Raw genomic sequence first — 24,237 nt, 5'->3', positions numbered from 1 at the left:
TTATATACATATAGAAAATGATAAAAGAATAACCAGAAGGAACCATTACGTAAAACATAAAAGGTGTCATACTTCTCATCTCATCTCATCTTCCTTTCCCCTCTTTTACCTTGTGGTGTCCAGGTTTATAAATCATCGGACCTCAAACCGTTCACAGGATAAGGGTCAGCCCTATGCCCTAGTATATCTTTTGTCAGTGGTGTTGAGTCTTGAGATTCATCAAATTTTCATCAAATCATCATCAGATTTTCATCAAATCACAAAGCAGGCAAACCAGTCTTGAGACTACTTGAGTCAGTAGTCTCAAGACTGGTTTGCCTGCTTTGTGGGATGAAAAACCTCAGGATAAACTGGGGGAAAAAACCTTAGTGTTCATGCCCAAAACCGGCTAACTTGGCTATGGCTGAGAAAGATCCTTCAGCTCCTCACGTCACCGACGGAAATCGAACCTAGGATACTCCTTCCCCAGGCATATGGTTACAAAACGCATAGCCACTAGGCTAACTGGGCAGACTGGTATCATACTTTAACAACTAAATTCTAAATCTGCAATAAAGCATCAGGTTTAACATAAAAGAAGGCCATATAAGTTCCCGGATGAAGAAACACAGGGCTGTTAATAACAATAACAGTATGGAGAGTTCAGTCCATTTCCATATATGGAGCATCTGTTTGCATCTCCCATGTCCTATCCATATCTGGTTAAGTGGACTACAGATGCCTTGGACCCTTTAGTCTGGCAGATGGATAAGGAATAGTGGCATATAAGTTAGAGGAATACTTCCGCGAGTATATAGTTTCCAAGCTCTGATATCAAAGGTTTCATGCAACATTTGCATAGCAGTTCTCCAGGCAGGTTATCTAGATTTCATTTCTAAGTACCTATGTGGGATATGACTTCTTGTATGGGCAAGTCACTGTTCTCAATAATTTTATTTCATACGTTTCATAATTTTATCATGCATTACATCCTTTTATGCATTAAAAATCACAAACACATTTTGCAGGAAAAAAGATATACTTGGAGACTAATATAAATATACTTGGAGCACCAGAGGACTACAATCATTAACAAAAAGTATCTTCACAAGTAAGAGACACTACAGTTTGTAGAGGCAATGATATATGTTAAGATTGTTATCTGATAGTCTCAAACATAGCAATACAAGCAAAATGGAAATTACAAAATCCACAAGAATCTAAAGAAGAGATAAATGTAAAATGAAACTACAAAACTTACCTACTAGAGGAAGATAGTATTCCGAATCTATATCAAAACTGATTGACTTGGTGACTCATCTCAAATTCCTGTTTCTTCTGACATAAATGAAGCATGGATAAATATAAGAAAATTAATAAAACAAACAGCAGAAGAGGTTCTTGGAACAAAAACAAAGACCAAAAGATAAAAGGACTAAAAATTCGTTTACATGCTATACTTGTGAAAACAAACACCCAGAATTACTAGATGCTGATAGAAATAGAAGAAATATTGCCAAAAAATTTGTAAAAAAAGCTCATCAAGATTCTTGGGATAGATTTATTAGTAATACTGAAAATGATCAATATGGCCACCAAAACATTGCTTTTAAATTAATGAAACATTTGAATAAATCAGAAAAAGCAGTAGCAGATATTTCAGGAATGTCAAAAGACTAATGGATACAACATTGCAAACAACTTATTAAACAATATTTTTTCTTGACCTCAGAAGCTATGTAAATTGACTATTTGGGAAATGTTGATCAAGTATCTGAGAAAAAACTATTTTAATACCAACTAGTTTCACCAACTTAAGCTGTTGGCATCTTTAGGGTACAGGACTGATGATAGAAACTAAAGCTAACAAAACATGTTACAGACTAGACATTAACAGAAGTGTGCAATACACGTGTGGCACATACATGATTTCACTTGTTGTTGTTTAGGAACGTTTTATAGTTGGTAATAAAGTTCATTTCTTGTGTGTTTAGAGATCTAATTAGGGTCTTCCAGATTCGGATAAAATTAAACCTTGGTTCCTATTAAGATTTTCTACAGAAGGGCGACTGTTGTGGCTTCTTTAAAAATACGAGAGCAGTAATCCTCTTCTATGTAAGGAATAAGCTTTTATCCCACTCAATGACATGGTTGGTTCTGGAGAAATGGGAAGATAAGCCCAATCAGGCCTGGCTGGTGGCGTGTGCGAAGTGTGCAATATACACAGGCGCCGCAGAAGAAAAGGCACCTAAAAGATGTCAAAAAATATGAGATAAGAGTTTAAACGAACAACGAATGGTATGGAATGGTACATATAATTATGAATGTATGTCGTCTTCTGTTCGGGCCCCTTCAGATCTTCCTGGAATGAACTAATAAATTCTGAAATTGTATCCTGGACCCGTTTATATCATTGTAATTTTTGATTAAAATTTACGAAAATATATCTAAAATAGTTCTTCTTTATTTTTTGATGTATCATAAATCAACTTATGATTAATTGTTGAGTTCCATGTAAGGGCCGTATCCTAATTTTAATTGGATCGGATGCATGTGGTCCGGCCCTAAAAGTCGGCTTACTACTGATAACTCATTCTTCTCAACATTCGAGCCTGTTATATTAGCGGGCTGTTAGGGCGGCATCAGTGACACAAAATAATTGGCGAATCGGATTTATAACAACAACCTTGAAGAACTCTTTGCAAATTCACTGATTGCATTGAGAAGACTACTGACTTTGCCTGTTTCAGTTGCTAAGGGAGAGAGAGAGAGAACATTTTCTAAATTACAATTAATAAAGAACTACCTGCGATCAAGCATGAGTCAAGAAAAACTAAATGGTTTGGCACTAATTTCAATAGAAAATAATATTGCTCAGTCTATCAACATTGATGTACTGCAACAGGATTTTGCTAAAATGAAAGCCAGACAAGTCCCTTTTAGCAAAATTAATGTAAAGAATATTTGAATAAATCTCTTAACTTTATATTACTATTTTATATTATTTTGAAAATTTATATAACTTGAAAAAATTTGTATAAGCAGGACTAATCCATAGGTAACATTATACTGTAAAGCGGTTTTTATTTGTTTTTCATTTCCTATTCGTTTTATTCACACTTTATTAAAAAAAAAAACTTTTTTGGAAAGGCACTGAACATTAATTGCACACACAAGAAAAATACTATGCGCAGGTCCTGAGCCTGATATATCTTGACAACAAGAAGACACTCAATGTGTTACCACAATCGTCATCCCATACGTGGGGACAGCCTCTAACAAGGTTGCTAAACTCCTCAAACCACATAAAATAAGAGTGACCTTTAAACCTAAAGATACAATTCGAAAACTCTTAAGATCTCCAAAAGACTTCCATCTTTTCTTTAAATATGCTGGAGTTTACAATATCCCATGCTCATGTGGTTTAAGGTTACATCGGCCAAACTTCAAGAAGCCTTGAGAAAAGACAGAGAGAACACATCGGATATGTCAAAAACAACTGACAAGATATATCGGGCTTATCTTCCCATTTCTCCAGAACCAACCATGTCAGTGAGTGGAATAAAAGCTGTATTCCTTACATAGAAGAGGATTACTGCCCTCGTATTTTTAAAGAAGCCACAACAGTTGCCCGTTCTGTAGAAAATCTTAATAGGAACCAAGGTTTAATCTTATCCGAGATCTGGAAGACCCTAATTAGATCTCTAAACACACAAGAAATGAACTTTAGTACCAACTATAAAACGTTCCTAAACAACAACAAGTGAAATCATGTACGTGCCACACGTGTATTGCACACGTTCAGTGTTGTTTTGTAATTTATAATTATAATTAGAATTCTGTTAATGTCTAGTCTATAACATGTTTTGTTAGCTTTAGTTCCTATCATCAGTCCTGTACCCTGAAAATGTCAACAGCTTAAGTTGGTGAAACTAGTTGGTATTAAAATAGCTTTTTCTCAGATACTTGATCAACATTTCCCAAATAGTAAATTTACATTGCAAACAACTATTGCACAATCCATCCCTTAGTAATGAAGAAATAGAAAATAAAAATGTAATTCAGGAAAATAGACTTATTAGAGATGATGGAATTGGAAGAAGCTTTATCAACAATAAAAAAATAGAAAAGCAGCAAGAACAGATGGAATTACCACAGAGTTAATTAAGAATAGTGATATTTCTTTTAAAATAAGATTCCTTAATCTGTTAAATAGTTCTTGGATAATCTGCAATATATCCCAAGAATGGAAAAAGACTAAAAATATTCAATTTTTCAAAGGGAAATAGAAGTTTATGCAAAAATTTCATAGGTATTAGATTATTAAATACAGGCATATAAATTATATATTAAAAATTTAAATAAAAGATTTGCTACTATTGCTAGTACTTTGATATTAGAGGAACAGGCTTGATTTAGAAAGGGTAGAAGTTGCATTGATGAAGATGAGAATTTAATTCACAGACTCACGGGGGACCCTGTAACCCCCAGAGAGCACGTCCCCTGGGTGGCGGATAGGGGAGCCCACCATGTGTGTGTGTGCACATGCGTGCGTGTGTATATTTTGGGATGGTCCGAATATACTGAATAAGGACTCATGGACCAACAGGGCCATAAGGGGCAATCATCTTGATTGTAAGGGAAGCGGCACTCCCATGGACCCCTAGCTGGATCTATCTCCTCTCCTTCTACTACTTTGAGGAAGATCCACTTACTTTAATCTTTCCTATAAGATCTTATTAGCCAACTCTTCTTATTTTATGACCCATTTGCTATTAGAGTACTCGAGGACCACGGGGTCTTTTCATTTCTGGCCTTACAACTATGCTCTCTCTATAAACCATACTGTAATTCTTCTATAATCTACTCTTTCCTCCTTCAATATACCCTATTCCTCCTGTGGGTTTAAATTCAGAAGAAGGCTAGTTCAGAAGCCTTAAGGTAGCAGCCCTACTACTGAACTATTCCATCGTCAGGCTAGTCCCCTGACATGGAGAACATAATTCTACTAGTAAGCTGACAGAAAAAGATAATTGGATTGAATCTATAGGAAACGACCCTGGAATGGAAAAGGTAAAACAAAAATGGAAACGACAAAATATAATACACATAGCAAACTGGAATGTAAGAGGAATAGCATATAAAGAGATAGAATTAGACCAATTATTAAATGAAAGAAATTTTAAAATAGCAGTAATAATGAAACAAAAAAGAAATTAAAAGGAACCATGAGAACTGAAAATTTTAATGTGATATACAGTGGAGTTGACAGAGACCAAAGAGCACAAGCAGGAGTCATGATTTGGATTCATAACTCCCTTTCAAAACAGTTAAAACATTATAAATTATGGAATGAAAGAATAATAGAAGCTAGAATAAAAATAGATAGAGGCTATTTAACAATAATTGGTTTATATGCCCCAGAAGAGGGAAGAGAACAAAATAATATTGATTTTTATAATCAGCTACAAAACATATATAATAAAATAAATAAAAACGATTACATAATTTTAGCAGGAGACTTAAATGCAAGAATTGGAAACACAAAAATTAATAATAATATAGGAATACATGGAGAACACACTCTAAACAGGAATGGTAAAAAATTTGTCGAATCTGTAGTTTATAATAACCTAAAAATAATGAATTCCTTCTATAAACATAAAGACATACATAAATATACTTGGGCAGCAAGAGGATGGAAATCAATATTAGATTACTTTATACTAAATGAAAAGACATCAAAATTTTCACTAGATGTTAGAGTTCACAGAGGATATGAAATAAGCAGTGACCACTTCCTTGTTAAAATAAAATTAAGATTACCACCTAAATGGCTACAAGTAACAAGAAACAGAAAGAAAAATTGAAACATTTGTTTATAAAACTAGACTATTGAATGACACAAATGTACAATGGCTATATGAACAAAGAATTAACCAATATCTAGACAAAATAAAACAAAATGAAGAAATAGAAATAGAATGGCTTAATATAAAAACGATACTAAATGCATCAGCAAATGAAAGCTTAGGAAAGATCAAAAAATATAAAAGGAAAAAACTGAAGATGTGGGATGATACAATGAAAGAAATAATCAAAAAGAAAAAAGAAGCCTATCACAAATGGTTAAGCAGTAAAAGATTAGAAGATGAAATAGAATATAAAAGAATAAGAGCGATAGCTAAATGAGAAGTCAGAAAAAGACATAGAGAATCATGAAACAAATTTGTTTCTAATTTAGAACATGATTTATATAAAATAAGACCCAATGTATATAAAATTTTTAAACACTTAAATGCAGATACCAAAGAATACATAAAATTAAACACTGAATTGAAATTAGAAGAATTTCTAAATTATTACACAGAATTGTGGACAGACAAATATTTTAAAAAAGACAACTGACAAACAATTAATGAAAATGAAAAGGAAATAACTAAAGAAGAATTAGAAATCAGCCTGAAAGAAACAAGAAATGGAAAATCACCTGGAGAAGATAAACTAGGTTCAGAACTATATAAATATGCAGGAACTAGATTCAAAGAAAGACTCTTATTATTTTTAAATAAAATTTATTCAACTGGTATCCCCCCAATAGAATGGAAAAAAGCAATTGTGATTCCTATCTTTAAAAAAGGTAATAGAGATGATCCTAAAAACTATAGAGGTAACAGTATACTAAATTCCTGTTATAAAATATATAGCAGAATCTTAAATAGCAAACTAATGAAATATTCCAAAAACTTTATTTTAGAAGTATAGAATGAATTTAGAAAAGGACGATCATGTATAGACCCGGCCTTTTGCCTAAAATTAATAATAGAGAAAAGAAGAGAATACAATTTAGAAACAAATATTGCATTTATTGATTTTGAAAAAGCATTTGACAAAGTTAAAAGAAACATATTATTTAACATATTAAAAGAAAGACAAATACCAAATAATATCCTAAAAACTATCACAAGTATATATGAAAATAATCAAATACAAATAAGATTAAATCACGAGCTATCATATACGAGAGAGATAAACCAAGGGGTCCGACAGGGATGTCCCCTCTCAGCAACTCTTTTTAATATCTACTTAAATGAAATAATAATAAAATGGAATAAAAAGTTACATCAAGGAATTAAACTTTCTCCTACAGTGAACTTAAACACTCTCCTTTTTGCCAACGATCAAATAATAATTACAAATTCTGAAGATAAACTACAGAAAGCTATTTTAGATCTAAATGAAATATCCAAAGATTATGGTATGATAATATCAACAGAAAAATCAAAAACTATGGCCTTTAAAGGACAAGATCCAGCAAGAACTAAAATAGTAATAGATAACAAGATCTTAGAACAGGTGAATTAATTTAACTACCTAGGATGTACAATCACATATGAAAATGAAAAAGATATAAACTTAAAAATTGCAAAATATTTAAAAATAACAGGTGTAATTAACTCTATATTTAAACCAAACCTAGTTCAAAAACAAACCAGGCTAATGTATTGTATACTTTTAAACTACCAGTCTTAATGTATGGAAGCGAAATCTGGACAATAAAAGAAAAAGACAAACAAAGATTAACAACAGCAGAAATGAAATTTATGAGAAAAACTGCAAAGTATACCCTATTTGATCACAAAAGAAATGAAGAAATTATGAAAGAATTAAACCAAGAACCAGTAATAGAAAAAATTAAAAAATATAAACATAAATGGATGGAACACGTTCAAAGAATGAAAACAGAAAGATTACCAAAACAAGCCTTAAAATACAAGCCATTAGGAAAAAGAAAACCAGGACGTCCTCTTAAACGATTCAACGATGACTTCTAAGGCTGGAACAGGCCATGCTAGGCCTAAATCCTTGATATGCATGATGATGATGATGACCTAACATTCATAGATTATGAAAAAGCCTTTGACCAAGTTAAGAAAAACAATTATTACTATTATTATTATTATTACAAGCTACTCCATGAAGTCCTTAAACGTATCGAGGGAGGCACTAAACATCACGTCAAGACTATTCAATACCTGTGCAGTATTTATCGTACTTTGCTTTGAACTCATTCACATTCATGACATCCACAACACACTCTGGCAACCTCTTCCACTCATTCACCACTCTCCAATTAAAAACTTAGTTCTAAAACCCTGGCTAACTACACTCTTACTCAGTTTCCATGGCTGACCCCTAGTTCTCCCACCACAAACCTGTTCTAAAAAATTTCCTCTGAATTAATCTTGTAAAAACCTTTCAATAATTTGTATGTCTCAATCATATCACCCCTTTTCTGCCTGCACAAATCTTCAACTGTAGTCATAAGGTTCATTCCATAAACCTGCTACCATCTTGGTCATTTGCCTCTGGATCCTCTCCACAGCTATCTCATCACCAAGAAACCTGGTGTACAGATCTGCAGGTAGCAGTAGTCAAAATGGGGTCTTATCAAGGCTCAATAAAGAGGAATAGTAACCAGCTTGTCTCTGTTCATGAAAATATTCTTCAGTAACCAAGTAATTTCATGAGCTGCTTTAGCCACTTTTGCTGTGTCCTCTAAACTTTAACACCCTATCAACTAACGCTAGCAAATCTCTGGCTTTGTCAATTTCCTGGAGTACAGTTCCATCAGTGAGGTATACAGCTGGTAGTCTTTTCATCCCAAGATGCATAACCTTACACTTCACCACATTTAACTGACATCCATTCTCCTTTGCCCAAACTACCATTCTACCAAATCATCCTGCAAAATTATAACATCACCTGTATTAACTATTGCCTTACCCAACTTTGCATCATCGGCAAGCAACTGAACAATTCCTTCCAGACCCTGTGGCATGCCACTAGCCATAGGCCCTCTTCTGGACTCTACTCCTAAATAACCTACAATTTGATATATCTCCATCAACCACCTTCCTGTCCATCTCACCAACCCTGTATCCATCCCCATGTGCTGCAGTTTACTGATTAGAATTCCATGTGGAATCCTGTCAAAATGAGCAAGTTACTGATGTATGAATTACCCTTCACAAAATCATGTTGCCCACAAAATACAGTATTCCCATTCCATCTATCCATTCCTGTATTTTGCTCTTGACCAACTTTCTTAATATGCTAATCAGTTGGTAATTTGCAACATAAATCTTGGGCCCTCCTTTATGCAACGGAACCATTTTCCCCTCTTTCCATCCCCTTGGGACTAACCCACAAAGACTTACATTAAACAATGTGGTCAAAGACACCAACAATTCCCTAGCACCTTTACGTAAATTCAAGTACATACCATCTAATCCCATAGCTGTATTTACATCAAAGTTCTGTAATAAGCTATTCACCTCTGTTTCATTTACATCAGTTCCTATAGAAGTCTATGCCTCGCTTATTACTGCAATGTCTCCACCTGGATTATATACTCTCACAAAGTGTTCACTTAGTAATTCTACTATTTTGAAAGATTCAGTTACCTCCCTATCATTAAAATCATTCTGCAGTAAATATTCTTCCTTTTATTGAAACATATCGAACATATCGAAAGAACTGCTCGGGATTATCTTTGGCCTGCACTCGTAATTTCATTTCGATCTCTGCTTTTGGCTTTCTTACCACACTGGTTACCCCTTCTGGCTTACCTTTGTACTGTTCATGTACCTGGTGGGCACCTTTCTCCTTGAATTCCCTCTACAATTTTTTTCTTTTTTTTTGCAGCACCAGCTTGATGATATTTATCCATTTAACTCCCACTTTATTTACTCTCCTGACTTTAGGTATACAGTCTGCCATTACTTTCCTCAAGCAGAATAGATGACCAAGGCTAACCAAAACAGTTATTAAATGCAATTGAGAACATATATAACAATAGAACTGTAATTATAAATACCAATGAATACATAACAGGAGAAATAGATAATACTAATCAGGGAGTCCAACAAGAATGTAGTCCAACAAGCTGCAAACCTCCCCATCTCCCTTTCATCACATGTTCGTAATCAGCGACTGTTGATATTGACTTTATATCATTCAAAACTATAAACAATTGTTGAATAATAACAGAATAATGTGCTTAACCTCTTTCTGAATCCATCTTATTCATTATTTGTTATTATTTTTATAAATAGTTTATATACTTGTGACATTAAGTTTATAGGTCTGTCTTTTACTTATTACCTTTTTGAATAAGAGTATCATGATAGCATGGTTCAAGCTGTTTGGTATATCTTTCTGTTTTAGACATTTATTAAACAGATTTTTAGTTCTTCTGTTAATACATCGCCTGTTGCTGTAATCATTTCTATTGCAATTCCATCTTCTCATGGCATTTTATTATTTTTAATATTTTCATTGCTTGTTCCATTTCAAAATTTTGTATTTCTGGAATACTTTTTTCTTCATATTCTATGACTTCCATGTAATTGCGTTTTCAACAGTGCTTCGGCCTGTGGTTTTAATTTTACTATACTTTTTTATCTTTGATTTCTTCTCTATTTTCATCTTCTAATATTAATATTTCTTTTTTTTTTCTAGTGTAAGATTGTTTCACAGTACTTTCATATTTTTGAGGTTATCTATTATTTCTTGTATTCTTTTATCTTCTTATTTCCTTTATTATTATTATTATTACTATTATTATTATTTAGGCCTCCAAGGAGTCAAAAGACTCATCGTGGGAGGTCCTTCCTAGGAAACACAAGTCTATCAAGACTCATCGTGGGAGGTCCCTCCTATGAAACACAAAGTCTATCATTCCACTCCTTAAACTCATTAACTTCCTGCTCTCACCACTCTATCAGGCAATACATTCAACCACCCTCATGCAAAAAAACCACTCCTCATCCTCTTGCTCACAGCTGCCTTTCATAACTTCCAGGGATGGCCCGTTGTCATCGCTCCTTCATGCTGTTGAACCAAGTGAAAAACTCCCCAGTGTCAACCCTGTAACTGCCTCTCAACAGCTTAAAAGTCTCAATCAAATCATCTCTCCTTCTTCTATCTACCAAACTCTGCAGTCCACATTCCCTCAGCCGATCCTCATAACCAACATTGTATAGCTGAAACCATCTTTGTTATCCCCCTATGTAACCTTTCCACAGTTAATTTATCCCCTTCAAATCCTGGGGACCAAATTTGAAAACAATAGTCCAAGTGTGGTCTGATCAGGGCTTTATACAATGGAATGACAACTGTTTTATCTCTGCAGGTCAGTGTCCTTCTCACTATTTCAGCAATCCTCTGGGTTAACTTCACCACCTTTGTAATATGTTCCCTGAATTTCAAGTTTCTATCAATCATCACCACTAGATTTCTTGTCTTTCCTACTTACTCCAGTACAGATCTTCCAATAGAGTATACTATATCCAATCGATATGTCCCAAACCTCAAGACCATACAATTTGAGGCATTAAACTGAAATCCTCGTTCATTTGCTCATTGCCCAGTTTATTCAAATCCTCTTGCAGGGCTGCCACATCTGTACTATTACTAATAACCCTACCTAGCTTCACATCATCTGCAAACTTCTGAATATCCCCTTGCAATCCATTGAGAATGTCAGTGATATAAAGGTTAAACAATACAGGTCCTAGAACTGAGTCCTGTGGGATCCCACTTGTAACTTTCTGCTTCCTTGATATTGCCCCACATACACAACTACCTGATATCTATCAGATAGCTAATCCTGAATCAAGGTGATTAACATGACCATGTGCTGCAGCTTAAATATCAGCTTATCATGTGGTACACTGTCAAATGTCTTTGCAAAATCCAAAAGAAATGGCAGTATATGCCTTTACCACTTCAACCACTCTTGTCATGTTATTATAAAATGCAATCATATTACTCAAACAAGAGCATCCCTAAACAAATCCATGTTGACTCTCACAGATAACATTAGTCTCATCTGCCTAATATGGTTACTCACTAATTTCCACAATATCTTAACAACTACTGATGACACACAAACTGGCCTATAATTAGACACTCCTAGTCTGTTACCACCCTTATGCAATGGCACTATCTTACCTTCCTTCCATTTCAAGGGCACCTTTCCCAAAGCCACACTTTCATTGAAAAGCCAGGTTAAAGGCACTGTCAGTTCCCTAGCACATTCTCTCAAACCTCGTGGACCCATCCAGTCCCAAAGCTTTACTAACATCCAGAGTACTCAGTATCTGAAACACACTCTCCTCTTGCACCTCTAAACCTAGAACCTGCCCTATCCCTCTTTTAAAAGTATTAAAACCTACTTTTCTGGGATGAAATACCCCAATAAAGTGTTCAGTGATCAACTCACTATGTACTCTGCATCGGTCACTCTATTCCCATTTTGATCCCACAATGTCATTCTTCCACAATCATTTCTCCTCCTACTGGCCACATAGCTAAAAAAATCCCTAGAATTTTCTTTGGATCTTAATGACAATCTCTTCTCATATTCCAGTTTTGCCTTCCTCACCATACTAGTCACTCTCCTGGCCTGAGTCTTATATTCTTCATGCATCTGCTCTGCATCCCTCTCTTTACATCTCTTCAATAATCTCATCCAAATTGTCATCCACTTTACACCAAATTGTGTTCTCTTCTTCACTCATGGGATACCGCTTACTATTGCTGCACAAATATTCTTTCACAATTTCCCAAGCACTAATGATATCTTGCCCTCCCAATTCCTCCCTCTGTGGAACTGCCCCTCAATGGAATTATAAGGCAGGTGATTATAATACCACATACATTCCCTTTTCTTTGATATTTCAGCATGTCTATTCATCTTCCAAGTCAAAACCACATGGTCACTCTCTCAAACTGAGGGGAGAGATGTCATCTCAGTTATTATCAGCTCTTCTGATGCGATGACCAATTCCAAAACTCTTGAACCGCTTGTTCCATGTATTACATGTTGCCTAAGACATTTATCCCTCAAGAATTCTAGAAATTCCATTCCGTTATTACTACATGCATTTTCCTCTTCCCAGCTTATACTGCTGTAGATAAAATCTCCCATAACAATCATTCTTCTTGCACTTGCCAAGCTCAACTGCCCAAACATCTCCTGGTCCCCCACCCTCTGTGCTCCCTGGTTTATAGCAACACCCCACTAAATATCCTGTCTTGGCAACTTCTATATGCTCTCAATACCATTTGTGTCGCTGCCTTCCAAAGCCTCCATTCTTAGAGGACATAAGTCATCCCTTGTCATAAGCAGCACTTCACCTTTCCCTTCCTATCCTGCTAATAAATGCTGTACCCAGGAACTTCTATTCCTGTTATTATATCATTTTCTGTCAGCCACATCTCAGAGATCCCAAAAATCTTTGGCCAGGCTGATGCTATCAGTGTCACCAATTAATCTCCTTTATTCCAGATACTCTTGGCATTAGTATAAAGCATAAAAATGTCACTGCTTCTACACCTATCATTATCCTCTCCAGACCCCACTGGAATCAGTGTTGTCGTCCCCCTTCCCCCAAGCATCCATTCCCATAAGAGGCCACCCCTGTTAGTATCCACCTTGGGAAATGCAAGTAGTTTCTCCCATACAGTTCCTTTCTGTCCTCAAATGCCCTCCAAGCATCCACATATTCCAATCCTCTCTTCTGACACATTCTGGCTATTATGCTATTCATTATTATTAGTGCTGTTCTGTTCAGCTCTTCACTATCATACCTGAGCAACACACACACAATCTTTCCTCTCTGTATTTTCTTTCGTGCAACCTCAAGCAAGAATCTTAGATCATTCGCCACCCGATTTACATTACCTTTCAAATCATTCGTGCCCACCATCACAATCATCTCATCCAACTATTCACCCCACTTAATTGCCATAGCCACACCCTCCATCGTTCCTCTAGGCAAACACTCCTCTGCTATCCTAACTTGCATACCACGGATTATTGAGTCTCCATACATCACAGTTCTTACTACTCTGATCCTTGATCGCTCACCTGCATCTCTCTCTCTCTCTCTCTCTCTCTCCTCTAACTCTTTCACTCTGTGTTCCCCTACTTACGTGCTGTCCTAGCATCACTCTATTCCTGGTTCCAGCACTCTCTCGCATTTTTCTCATTTTCTCTCTCTGAATGTTTCCATTCTTTCATCTTCTATCATTCCCATACCTCTCTCTCATTCCATCTATTCTACTCTTTCTATTCTTTCCTCTTCTATCATTCCCATAACTCTCTCTCACTCCAACTCTGATTCGCATTGTATTCATCTCTTCCATTCGCTTAATCTCATCTTTCATATTTCTCATCTCATTCCGGAGACATTCCACCATCTCTTTCAGCACATCTATCTTGTTCTGTAAGTTAGCCACTCTTACTTGCCATTCATCCTCCCAATCATCACCATCTCCGAAAACTTTACAATCACTGAATGCACTGAATTCCTCCCATTGCCGACATCTTAAGCACATACACCTCTCTCATCTGCTACATATCCAATCCCCACACCTCTCTCACCTGCTACATATCCAACTGCTGGGACACATATATGCCACAAAATCCATTATTATGTTATGCAAAATAGAGTCCTTGAATGGGGGAGGATTTGGTGACATGCCATTTATAATTGAAGCAGCAGCAGCCACCATCATTCAAATTGTGCCAAGGAACTTTTATAATAAAGTGACAAGAGCAGTTGATGAAGGAAAGACATATACTGCCATTTTTTTGGATTTTGCAAAGGTGTTTGACAGGATGCCACACAATAAGCTGATATTTAAGTTGCAGCACATGGGTTTAAATGTCGGGTTAGTTAAATGGATTCATGATTGGCTGACTGATAGGTATCAGAGAGTTGTGTATGGTGGGACAATATCAAGGAAGCAAAAGGTTACAAGTGGAGTTCCACAGGGATCAGTACTGGGACCTGTACTGTTCAATCTTTACATCAATGATATTGTCAGTGGATTGCAAAGGGAAATTCAGTTGTTTGTGGATGATGTGAAGCTGGGAAGGGTTATCAGTAACAGTGCAGATGTGGCAGCCCTGCAAGAGGATTTGAATAAACTAGACAGATGGGCAAATGAATGGTGGTGGTATCGGTTCAATGCAGCAAAATGTAAAGTCTTGAGGTTTGGGATCCATCGATGGGGGGGATGAATACTCGATTGGAGGAGCTGTACTGGAGGAGGTAGGAGAAACAAGAGATCTGGGGGTGATAATTGATAGAAAACTGAAATTCAGCGAGCATGTTGCAAAGGTGGTGAGGGTAACTCAGAGGACTGCTGCAATACTGAGAAGGACACTGACTTGCAGAGATAAAAGAGTTATCATTCCGTTGTATAAGACGCTGATCAGACCACACTTAAACTATTATTCTCAGATTTGGCCCCCAGGATTTGAAGGGGATAAATTGACTGTGGAAAGGGTACAGAGGCAGATAATAAAGATGGTTTCAGGACTATACAATATGAGTTATGAGGATCGACTGAGGGAATGTGGACTGCAGAGTTTGGTGGATAGAAGAAAGAGAGGTGATATGATCGAGACTTTAAACTGTTGAGAGGCAGTTACAGGGTTGATGCTGGAGAGTTCTTTCACTTGGTGGAACAGCAGGAAGGAGCGATGACAAGGGGCCATCCCTGGAAGTTACAAAATGAGGCTATGTGCAAGAGGGTGTGGAGTGGTTTCTTTGCATGGAGCACGGTTGAACCTTGGAATGCATTGCCTGAGAGAGTGGCTGTAGCTGGAACGGTCAATGGGTTCAAGGAGTGGTATGATGAACTTTGTGTTTCCTAAAAACGTACCTCCCACAATGAGTCTTTTGACTCCACTGAGGCCTGGATAATAATAATAATAATAATATTAATTACTACAACTAAACGCTAAATACTACTATAACTAAACCTAAACACTAAATACTATGTTATAAGCTCTACTGTAAGCTAATTTACTTACTCGATACTATAAGTATAAACTATATTTAACTATACTAAATAGTAAATAATGAAAACATATTTTTTCCACCACAGATGTCCGACTCTGACCTCAGCAATCAAAAAATAACATAATACAAACAACAACTAAATTTCAAAAGCAGAACCACTAAAGAATATTACTGAGAGAAATGTAACACAATTTGCAACAAAAGTCACACTATACACCCTTAAAAACAATTTTTTTTTTACCACAGCTCAAATCCACCACCACCACGTTATTCAGCCACTCTAGCATCACAATCATGTCCACATAAGTTACACATGTAAGAGGGAAATCATGGCAATAGCTCTGAGGCAGTGTGGTGTGAGGTAGAGGTAGACAGGAAGACATATTTAGTTGGATGTTGCTATATACCAAGAAATGTGGAGGGTGGTGATGAAGAAATGTATAAACGACTTGGATTAGTGAATAAAAGAAGGGTAATTATTATAGGTGACTTTAATTATGGCAATATACACTGAATTAAAAAGTAGCATTTGGGAATAAGGAAAATGAATTTCTAGAGTTCTTAAGAAGCAACTATCTCAGGCAGTATGTAAAGAAGGGCATAGGAGGATCGATTGTTTTGGACATGATCTTTTCATAAGAGGATGTAATTGTGAGGTGGGGTTTCATACTTCCCTTCATATAGTGAGAGTGATCAGGAAGAAATAACATGGTTTGTGGCTAGCCATATGAAGACGTCTGTGAGGAAAATATATGTGGAAGCATAACCATAGGAGACAGCTTAGAGCTACAGCATGATATGATGATGAGGAGTTGAGTGGTAAGAAAATAAATTCTGCTTGTGAAGTGACAAAGAAATACATAACAGAAGAATACATAATAGCCATCTTCATGGGAACACACAAATATGACACATGCATGCTGGAACTACAAAAAGCAAATGAGGTAGAAGATAAGAAACTACTGTTGTTCCTAAAGTGCTAATGGTGCCCCCTAGCAGGCTATATTGGGTTGTCTTGGCCATTGGGCTGATGTTCTCATGATGTAAGTCTCCCAAATTTGGGACAGTCTCATGCACCCAAATTTGCTGAAGTTTGGAACGTTTTTTAGAGCTGAGGCAGATTCTATGATTAATCTTTCATACTTAACACGTTCGCTGCCAACCAGCTACACAAGCCAGCTACGAGTATACTCGTATGACGCTTACCGCCAGCAACGAGATTACCGTACTGACCTTGAAGAAGTGAAATTGCTTGGCGTATGGGAACAGACTATGCCAAAGTAGCGTGGCAGCGAACGTGTTAAACTTGCTGTGGTGTATTACTTTGGCTTTCTTCCAACGTATTCTGTGGTGGGTATTCAGAGCATGGTCTGCAAGACCAGAGTGGCTGTACTGATGAAACCAGATGTAATCTTTGCGTTTCAAAATCCCGATATCCGCTGTCCTACCTGTTTGGCCAAAGTAGGACAGTTTACAGCTGCAAGGGACCTGGTATACCCTTGGTAGGTCTAGGGAAGTGGTTGGTCTCTGGTAGAGCGGATAAGGGATGCCAATTTTTTATATGGCTTGTAACAAGAAGTCAAGTCATATTTTTTAAGGATTTCGGTTATTATTTTTTCAGAGGTGCCTCAGATGTAGGGAATGGTGAGAGATTTAGTGTAATCTTTATTGTGAAGGAGGGAGGGGTATTGTGGTTTACTTGGTTTTAATATTTTTTGGATTTTTTGGGGGTTGTAGCCATTGGCTAAGAAAGTTTTAAGGATGTGGTTTAGTTCCATGGTTATGGCATTGTCATCTGAACAGATTAATTTTGCACTGTTATATGGTGTTTTAATAACCCCATATTGTTGTGTGGGGGGGAGGATTGCTGGTGAATGTATCTGCCTGTATGGGTGGGTTTTCTATAAACAGAGAAAACCAAAGATCTATCAGGCTGGTGCGTGATTAGAGTGTCTATGAAAAGGAGGCGGTTGTTTTCCTCTTTTTTCAAGGTGAACAGGATTCTGGGGTGTTGGTTGTTTTAGTATGTTAGGAAGGAGTGGAGTGTATCTGAGCCATGCTGCCAAATAGCGAAGCCAAACTGTGGGTTTTTGTGGGGCAGAGTTTAAGGCTTTGTCTTCAAAATCTCCGTAAAGGAGTTGTCCAAGGGTGGGAAGAGTGGTGAACCAATGGCTGTCCCTTCTATCTGTTTGTATAATTTTCCTTCCAAACAAAATAGCCTGAGTTCATTGTGAACTGAAATAGGGCTGAGACATTGGGAGGAAATTTGGCTTGGATGAGCTGTAAGGTTTCCTTGAGTGAGACATTTGTGAATAGAGAGGAGATGTCAAAACTGACCATTATGTCAGTAACTCCCACCAGCTTTCAAATTAGAACACTCCATAGGCTCCTTAAGAAGGTCACTTGGCCTGTGGAAGTTACCAACAAACTAAAACCTTTTAACTCTAGATTCCCCCCCCCCCCTGAATATATGGACTTCCAAAAATTCATAAACAATCTGTGCCATTATGTCCCACAGTGGATGGCATTGATTCCTCCACATATAAATTAGTCAAACATTTAGCCAAAGCGCTCACACACTATACTGGCAACACACCATCACACATAAAAAATTCAGTCCACTTCAAATGTCCCACTCAAGGAAACCTTGGCCAACTTCTTTATGGAGACTTTTGAAGAGAAAGCCTTAAACTCTTCCCCACAAAAACCCACAGTTTGGCTTCACTATGTGGATGATGTATTCGCTATTTGGCCACATGGCTCAGATACACTCCACTCCTTCCTAACACACTTAAACAACCAACACCCCAGAATCCTGTTCACCTTGGAAAAAGAGGCCTTGGTTTTCTCTGTTTATAGAAAACCCACCCATACAGGCAGATACATTCACCAGCAATTCCCCCCCCCCATCTCACATCAATATAGGGTTATTAAAACACTATATAACAGGGCAAAATTAATCTGTTCAGATGACAATGCCCTAACCACGGAACTAAACCACATCTTTAATCATCCCACGTCCCAAATTTGGATTTTTTGGGGGTTGTAGCCAATGGCTACAACCCCCAAAAAATCCAAAAAATATTAAAACCAGTAAACCACAACCCTCTCCCCTCTTCACAATAAAGATTACACTAAATCTATCACCATTCCCTATGTCCAGGACACCTCTGAAAAAATAACCAAAATTCTTAAAAAATATGACTTGACTTCTTGTTACAACCCATATAAAAAATTGGCATCCCTTATCCGCTCTACCAAAGAACCACTTTCCCAAGACCTACCTGGGGTATACCAGGTCCTTTGCAGCTGTAAACTGTCCTGCTTTGGCCAAACAGGCAGGACAGTGAATATCTGGATTTCGTAACACAAAGACTACATCCGGTTTCACCAGTACAACCACTCTGGTCTTGCAGACCATGCTCTGGATACCTGCCACAGAATATGTTGGAAGAAAGCCAAAGTAATACACTGCAGAAAGTTTAAGTATGAAAGATTATTCACAGAATCTGCCTCAGCTCTAAAAAACGTTCCAAACTTCAACAAATTTGGGTGCATGAGACTGTCCCAAATTTGGGAGACTTACATCATGAAAACATCAGCCCAACGGCCAAGACAACCCAATATAGTCTGCTGGGGGGGGGGGGGACACTATTAGGACTTTAGGAACAACAATAGTTTCTTATCTTCTGCCTCATTTGCTTTTTGCAGTTCCTGCATGCACATGTCATATTTGTGTGTTCCCATGAAGATAGTAATGTGACGTTGCCGAAATATAGGAAATATTTATTAAAGTTTCTTTTAATTAATATTCCAGTATACGTTGTGAATTCCTTAAATAATTTAATAGTCGTGTGTTGCCAACGTATAAGCCTTTCTACAAGAATTGCAAGAAAGGTAATATTATTCTACTTCAATAAGGTGATGATAAGGCTATAAATTATAAGCCAATCTGTATATCTTGGGTTGTGGTTAAGGTATTGGATAGGTTGATGAGAGATAGGATATAAAAGTGGGTTGATAACAGTGTTATTCTTCATGCTTGTCAGCATGGGTTTGTTCAATGGAGGTCGTGTTTTACCAAGTTGCTTATATACTATAACGAGGTGATGAATGTATTGGACAAGGACAATGCATATACAATGACATTTTTAGATTTTGCAAAGGCTTTTGATAGATTTCCATATGAAGGCCTTGATCAGGCCTCATATGGATTATTGTGCACAGATTTGGTTCCTGGGTATTTATGGTAATGAAGATATATTGGAGAGGTTCAAAGAAGACTGACTATGGTTGTGAGTGGGTTTTGGGATATGAGGCAGATTAAGGAAATACAGTTTGCAAAGTCTTGTGAATAGGAGGAAAAGAGGAGATATGATTGAGACATTTACCAAGTTAATGAGGAAGAAAATTTTTGTACAATGTTGAAGCGGGGAGAACTAGGAGATATACCTGGAAGTTGTATAAGATGAGTAGGGGGCATAAAGAGGTTCTTTGCAAGGAGAGTGGCTGGTTAGTGGAATGATTTGCCTGACATTGTGGTGAATGCAGATACACTGAATGTATTTAGGGTACAGTTTGATGGACTTTGTGTATAACAATGTTTGTAGGGGGCATAAAGAGGTTCTTTGCAAGGAGAGTGGCTGGTTAGTGGAATGATTTGCCTGACATTGTGGTGAATGCAGATACACTGAATGTATTTAGGGTACAGTTTGATGGACTTTGTGTATAACAATGTTTGTCTCCTGCAATGAGTCTTTAGACTCCATCAAGGTATGATGTTAATTAGAATGATAAGAAGAGTATTTTTTTCCTATACACTTTTCAAGTTCATTTTCATTTTTTACCAGGCATGAATTAAAGTTTCCCAAGTGGACTGTAGGATCCTGCTCTATTATAGTGGGCACTCTGTCAGAGGATTCTTCTACTTTATCTTCATAACTGCTGGGTGGTGCATGTATTTACATTATTTTAATGGTTTCCTGTTTTGATGTTTGCACTATGATATACATTTCCAATCTGTATATTTAGTAACCTTGTTTTAATAACCTTGTTATGATAATAATAATAATAATAATGTTGCAAGACAACTTTCTTCTTAAGAAGCATTTGTAAAGGTCAAAACATGGTAAATTTGATCACAGCATCAGAGTTATATATGTGACTATTAATAATGCTCGTGCTGTGCTGACTTGAGGTGTAGCTATGTATATGGATGTTCCAATTAGGACAGGCTACACGCTGAACTACAAAGCCAGAAGTTATGACAAACTCAGGAGAATAATATTATGTTCGAACCATTTCTATCAATTATTGAATGAGAAGGATTTCAACAGTGCATGGGAAGTATTGAAATGATGCTTAATGATGTAGTATAAAAATGTGTCCCTAAAGTTCAAAGAACAAATAAGGTGGGAGTGAAATGGATGTGTAACCTTATTAAGCAAGCGATTCATACAAAGAAGATATTGTGGAAGGAATATCATGAGAATAAGGATAGAGGAGTTATGAAATATATAAACCATAGTCCAGAGAAGTTATAATTATTGATAAGAAAGCTAAATCGGAGTATGAAAAGAAAGGCATGATTCGGCATGGCTATGTAGGATAAAGGCAATCTAAAAGAATTTTATCTTTATGCTGTAAGTAAAAGAAAGAATGAAGAACAAATGAATGTGGAAGAATAACTTTACTGAATACAAATAGAACCTCGTGTCAGAAGAGATGTGATTATTCAAATAATTAATGTTCACTTTGCTCAGAGCTGTTACCCTGATGAACATAACATGGTGCACAGTGCTACTGCTATGTTGGATGAAGAGATAGTTGCACATGAAAAGGAAGTTTAAAAGCTGTTCATAATCTGGATAAGAACTGGTTATATTATATAATTATGATGATACTATAATGAGTCTTAGCTCAGGAAAGAGCCCACAGAAATGGAAAAAATGTAGGATAGTCCAACAAGAGCTGGTGTCTAACTATTGACTCATCAATATCTCTGTAGTGGTTGTCAAATTGCATACAGAAATAGACTCACAAACAAGCTATACTTTTGTAAGGAACAGCATGGACTTACAAAAGGAAGTCATGTCTGAACAATTTGCATATTTTATAATAATGCTACAGCTGAGTTGGTAAAGCAAATGGATACACTGTGATACTGTTGGACTTTACCAAGACATTTAACAGGATACCATATGAAAAGCTGCTGCATAAACTGGAGAATATGGAAGTGGAATATAAACTGTTGACTTGGATAAGTGGGTGGCTAATGGAAAAGTAGTAGAAAGCAGTATATGGTATATGATGAGTGTGAATCTTCCAGATTTGATGTGACCAATGATGTACTCCAGGGATCAGTTCCTTGGATCCTTATTGTTCAATCTATACATTAATGATACTGGGAAAGACCGACTGTAGTTTTTTACTGATGATGCTATGATGGGCAGGGCAATCAGGAATGCTACTGATATTCAGCACATACAAAACGATTTTCATAATCTAGAGGTGTGGGGAAATGATAATGGCTATCCATTCAATGTTAGTAAGTGTAAAATTATGCCCTTTGGTGTGATGGGATTTCAAATGACATTATATTAGCAGGATTATTCTTGGTGAAAAAACTGAAGTCAAAAAGTAAAAACTGCACATACATCTCAGAGAATAATGGTGATGCTAAAATGAACATGCACACATACATAAGAAAGTCACTTTGATTGTAGACAGTGATAAACAGGAGAAAGAGAGGTGATATGACAGAGGTATACTTCTAAAAGGATGTTACAGGGTATCCAATGATGAAATTTTTCTTTATATGTTAGGTAAAGATAGGAAGTTAAGTTTGTGTGCAGTTAAGAAAGGTATGAGTGCAGTGAGTGAGTGAGTGGAGCAGTTTATCTGTTGAAGTGTCAAGTGCATCTAGTGTGAATGATGCATAGTCTCTCTGAATGAGCACTTGACTCTGTGAAGGCCTCTGATTATGATATTAATAATAATATGTCCCTTTTGCAGAATATGTGTGATGCTATAAATTATAAGTGTTGATAATTTTGATCTTTATTAAAGCCTCATACAATTGACTACATGTATTCAGCAATCAGAACACTGTAGAATGGATTTTTCTTGATGAGGTCATATGCAAAATGTAACGTGAATTCTTACCTTTTTTTCTTGAAGCTCAATTTCTCTTTGATTACATACATATTTAAATTCTTCAATATCTTTTTTGTTTCTTTTAAGTAATGGGTAATTGTGAATTATCAATCCAGAAGCTAATGCCTATAAATAAAAAAAAAAGAATTAGAACAGTGTTTCTCAAACTTCAGATATCTGCATACTCCTTCTTAAATTTTCATTATTACAAAGTACCCCCCCTTATCAAAATAATAATAATAAATAAATAAATAAAGTATATTTCATTGTAAATGTCTATTTTATTTGAATTTATATGTTCATGTAAACAAAAAATATGATTTATTTTTAATAGAACAAAATTTGGAATAGGTTCTCTTCATTTCCCGTCCATGAAAATCCACATTTCAAGTAATTCATATCATACTTACGAAGATTTTTCATCTTCTTAGTAGTTGGTTCTCTAGAGATGTCAGACGACACACCCTTATCAATTTCATTTGATCCAGATACAATATCAACGTTTTCTTGTTGCTTACAGCTACTTGTATTTGCTATATTGCTTTCTTTTGTGTGTTTTATAAATCCAGTCTTTAACCAATGATCCATACTTAAGAATTTGAAAGCTAAAAAAATTACCATATTTACTCGAATACAACTCGCACTTTTTTCCCAAAATTAAAGCTAAAAAATTGTGGTGGAAGATATATGTGGGGATTTTCAGAAACTAAAAAAAAACTGCATCCTTGTGTGCATCGTATATGTGTGGATATATGTGGGGATTTTCAGAAACTAAAAAAAAACTGCATCCTTGTGTGCATCGTCAGTTATCTACCCAAAAGCAAAAATTACCAGTAATTTACAAGACTTGAGATACATAATGAACAATCCTTCACAAATGACTAATGAGAAGTAAAAGCAGAGCACGAAAAAGACAGCAATGGTAGGCCAGTAGAGATAGGGCACCTATGAAGAAGTGCATATGATTGGTGCAGTATTAACAAAAGATTGCACGAACCAAAGACAAAGGCAAGCCAACAGTTGAGTTGAAATGCTAATTCTCTTCAACCGAATTCCATAATATCTGTGGAATTCAGTTGAAGAAAATGCTTTTCAACATAACATATGTTGTCAGTGCAACAAAACCATATGTTGCACTGGCAACATATGGTTTTGCTTGAGTCTATACAGCAGTTTCTGTTGGAGAGGAGATGTGATTCATTAGTTAGTACCGCTTTTA

General features: G+C 36.3%; 1 protein-coding gene across 1 annotated transcript in view; it reads right to left on the bottom strand.

The window, feature by feature from the left end:
• LOC150110579 (cilia- and flagella-associated protein 43-like) overlaps positions 1-24,237 on the bottom strand; it is a 609,434-nt gene that overhangs the window by 51,624 nt on the left and 533,573 nt on the right. The window contains exon 22 of the mRNA XM_090401881.1: positions 23,028-23,144. Within this exon, the coding sequence (XP_090258007.1) occupies positions 23,028-23,144 (117 nt within the window). The remainder of the gene's footprint in view (positions 1-23,027; positions 23,145-24,237) is intronic.

Source organism: Typopeltis vanoorti, chromosome 1 (genome assembly GCF_054136105.1).
Source record: "Typopeltis vanoorti isolate ZY-2024b chromosome 1, IOZ_Tvanoo_1.0, whole genome shotgun sequence".
NCBI classification, from domain to species: domain Eukaryota; kingdom Metazoa; phylum Arthropoda; class Arachnida; order Uropygi; family Thelyphonidae; genus Typopeltis; species Typopeltis vanoorti.
This window is presented reverse-complemented; position numbering and strand designations above follow the sequence as displayed.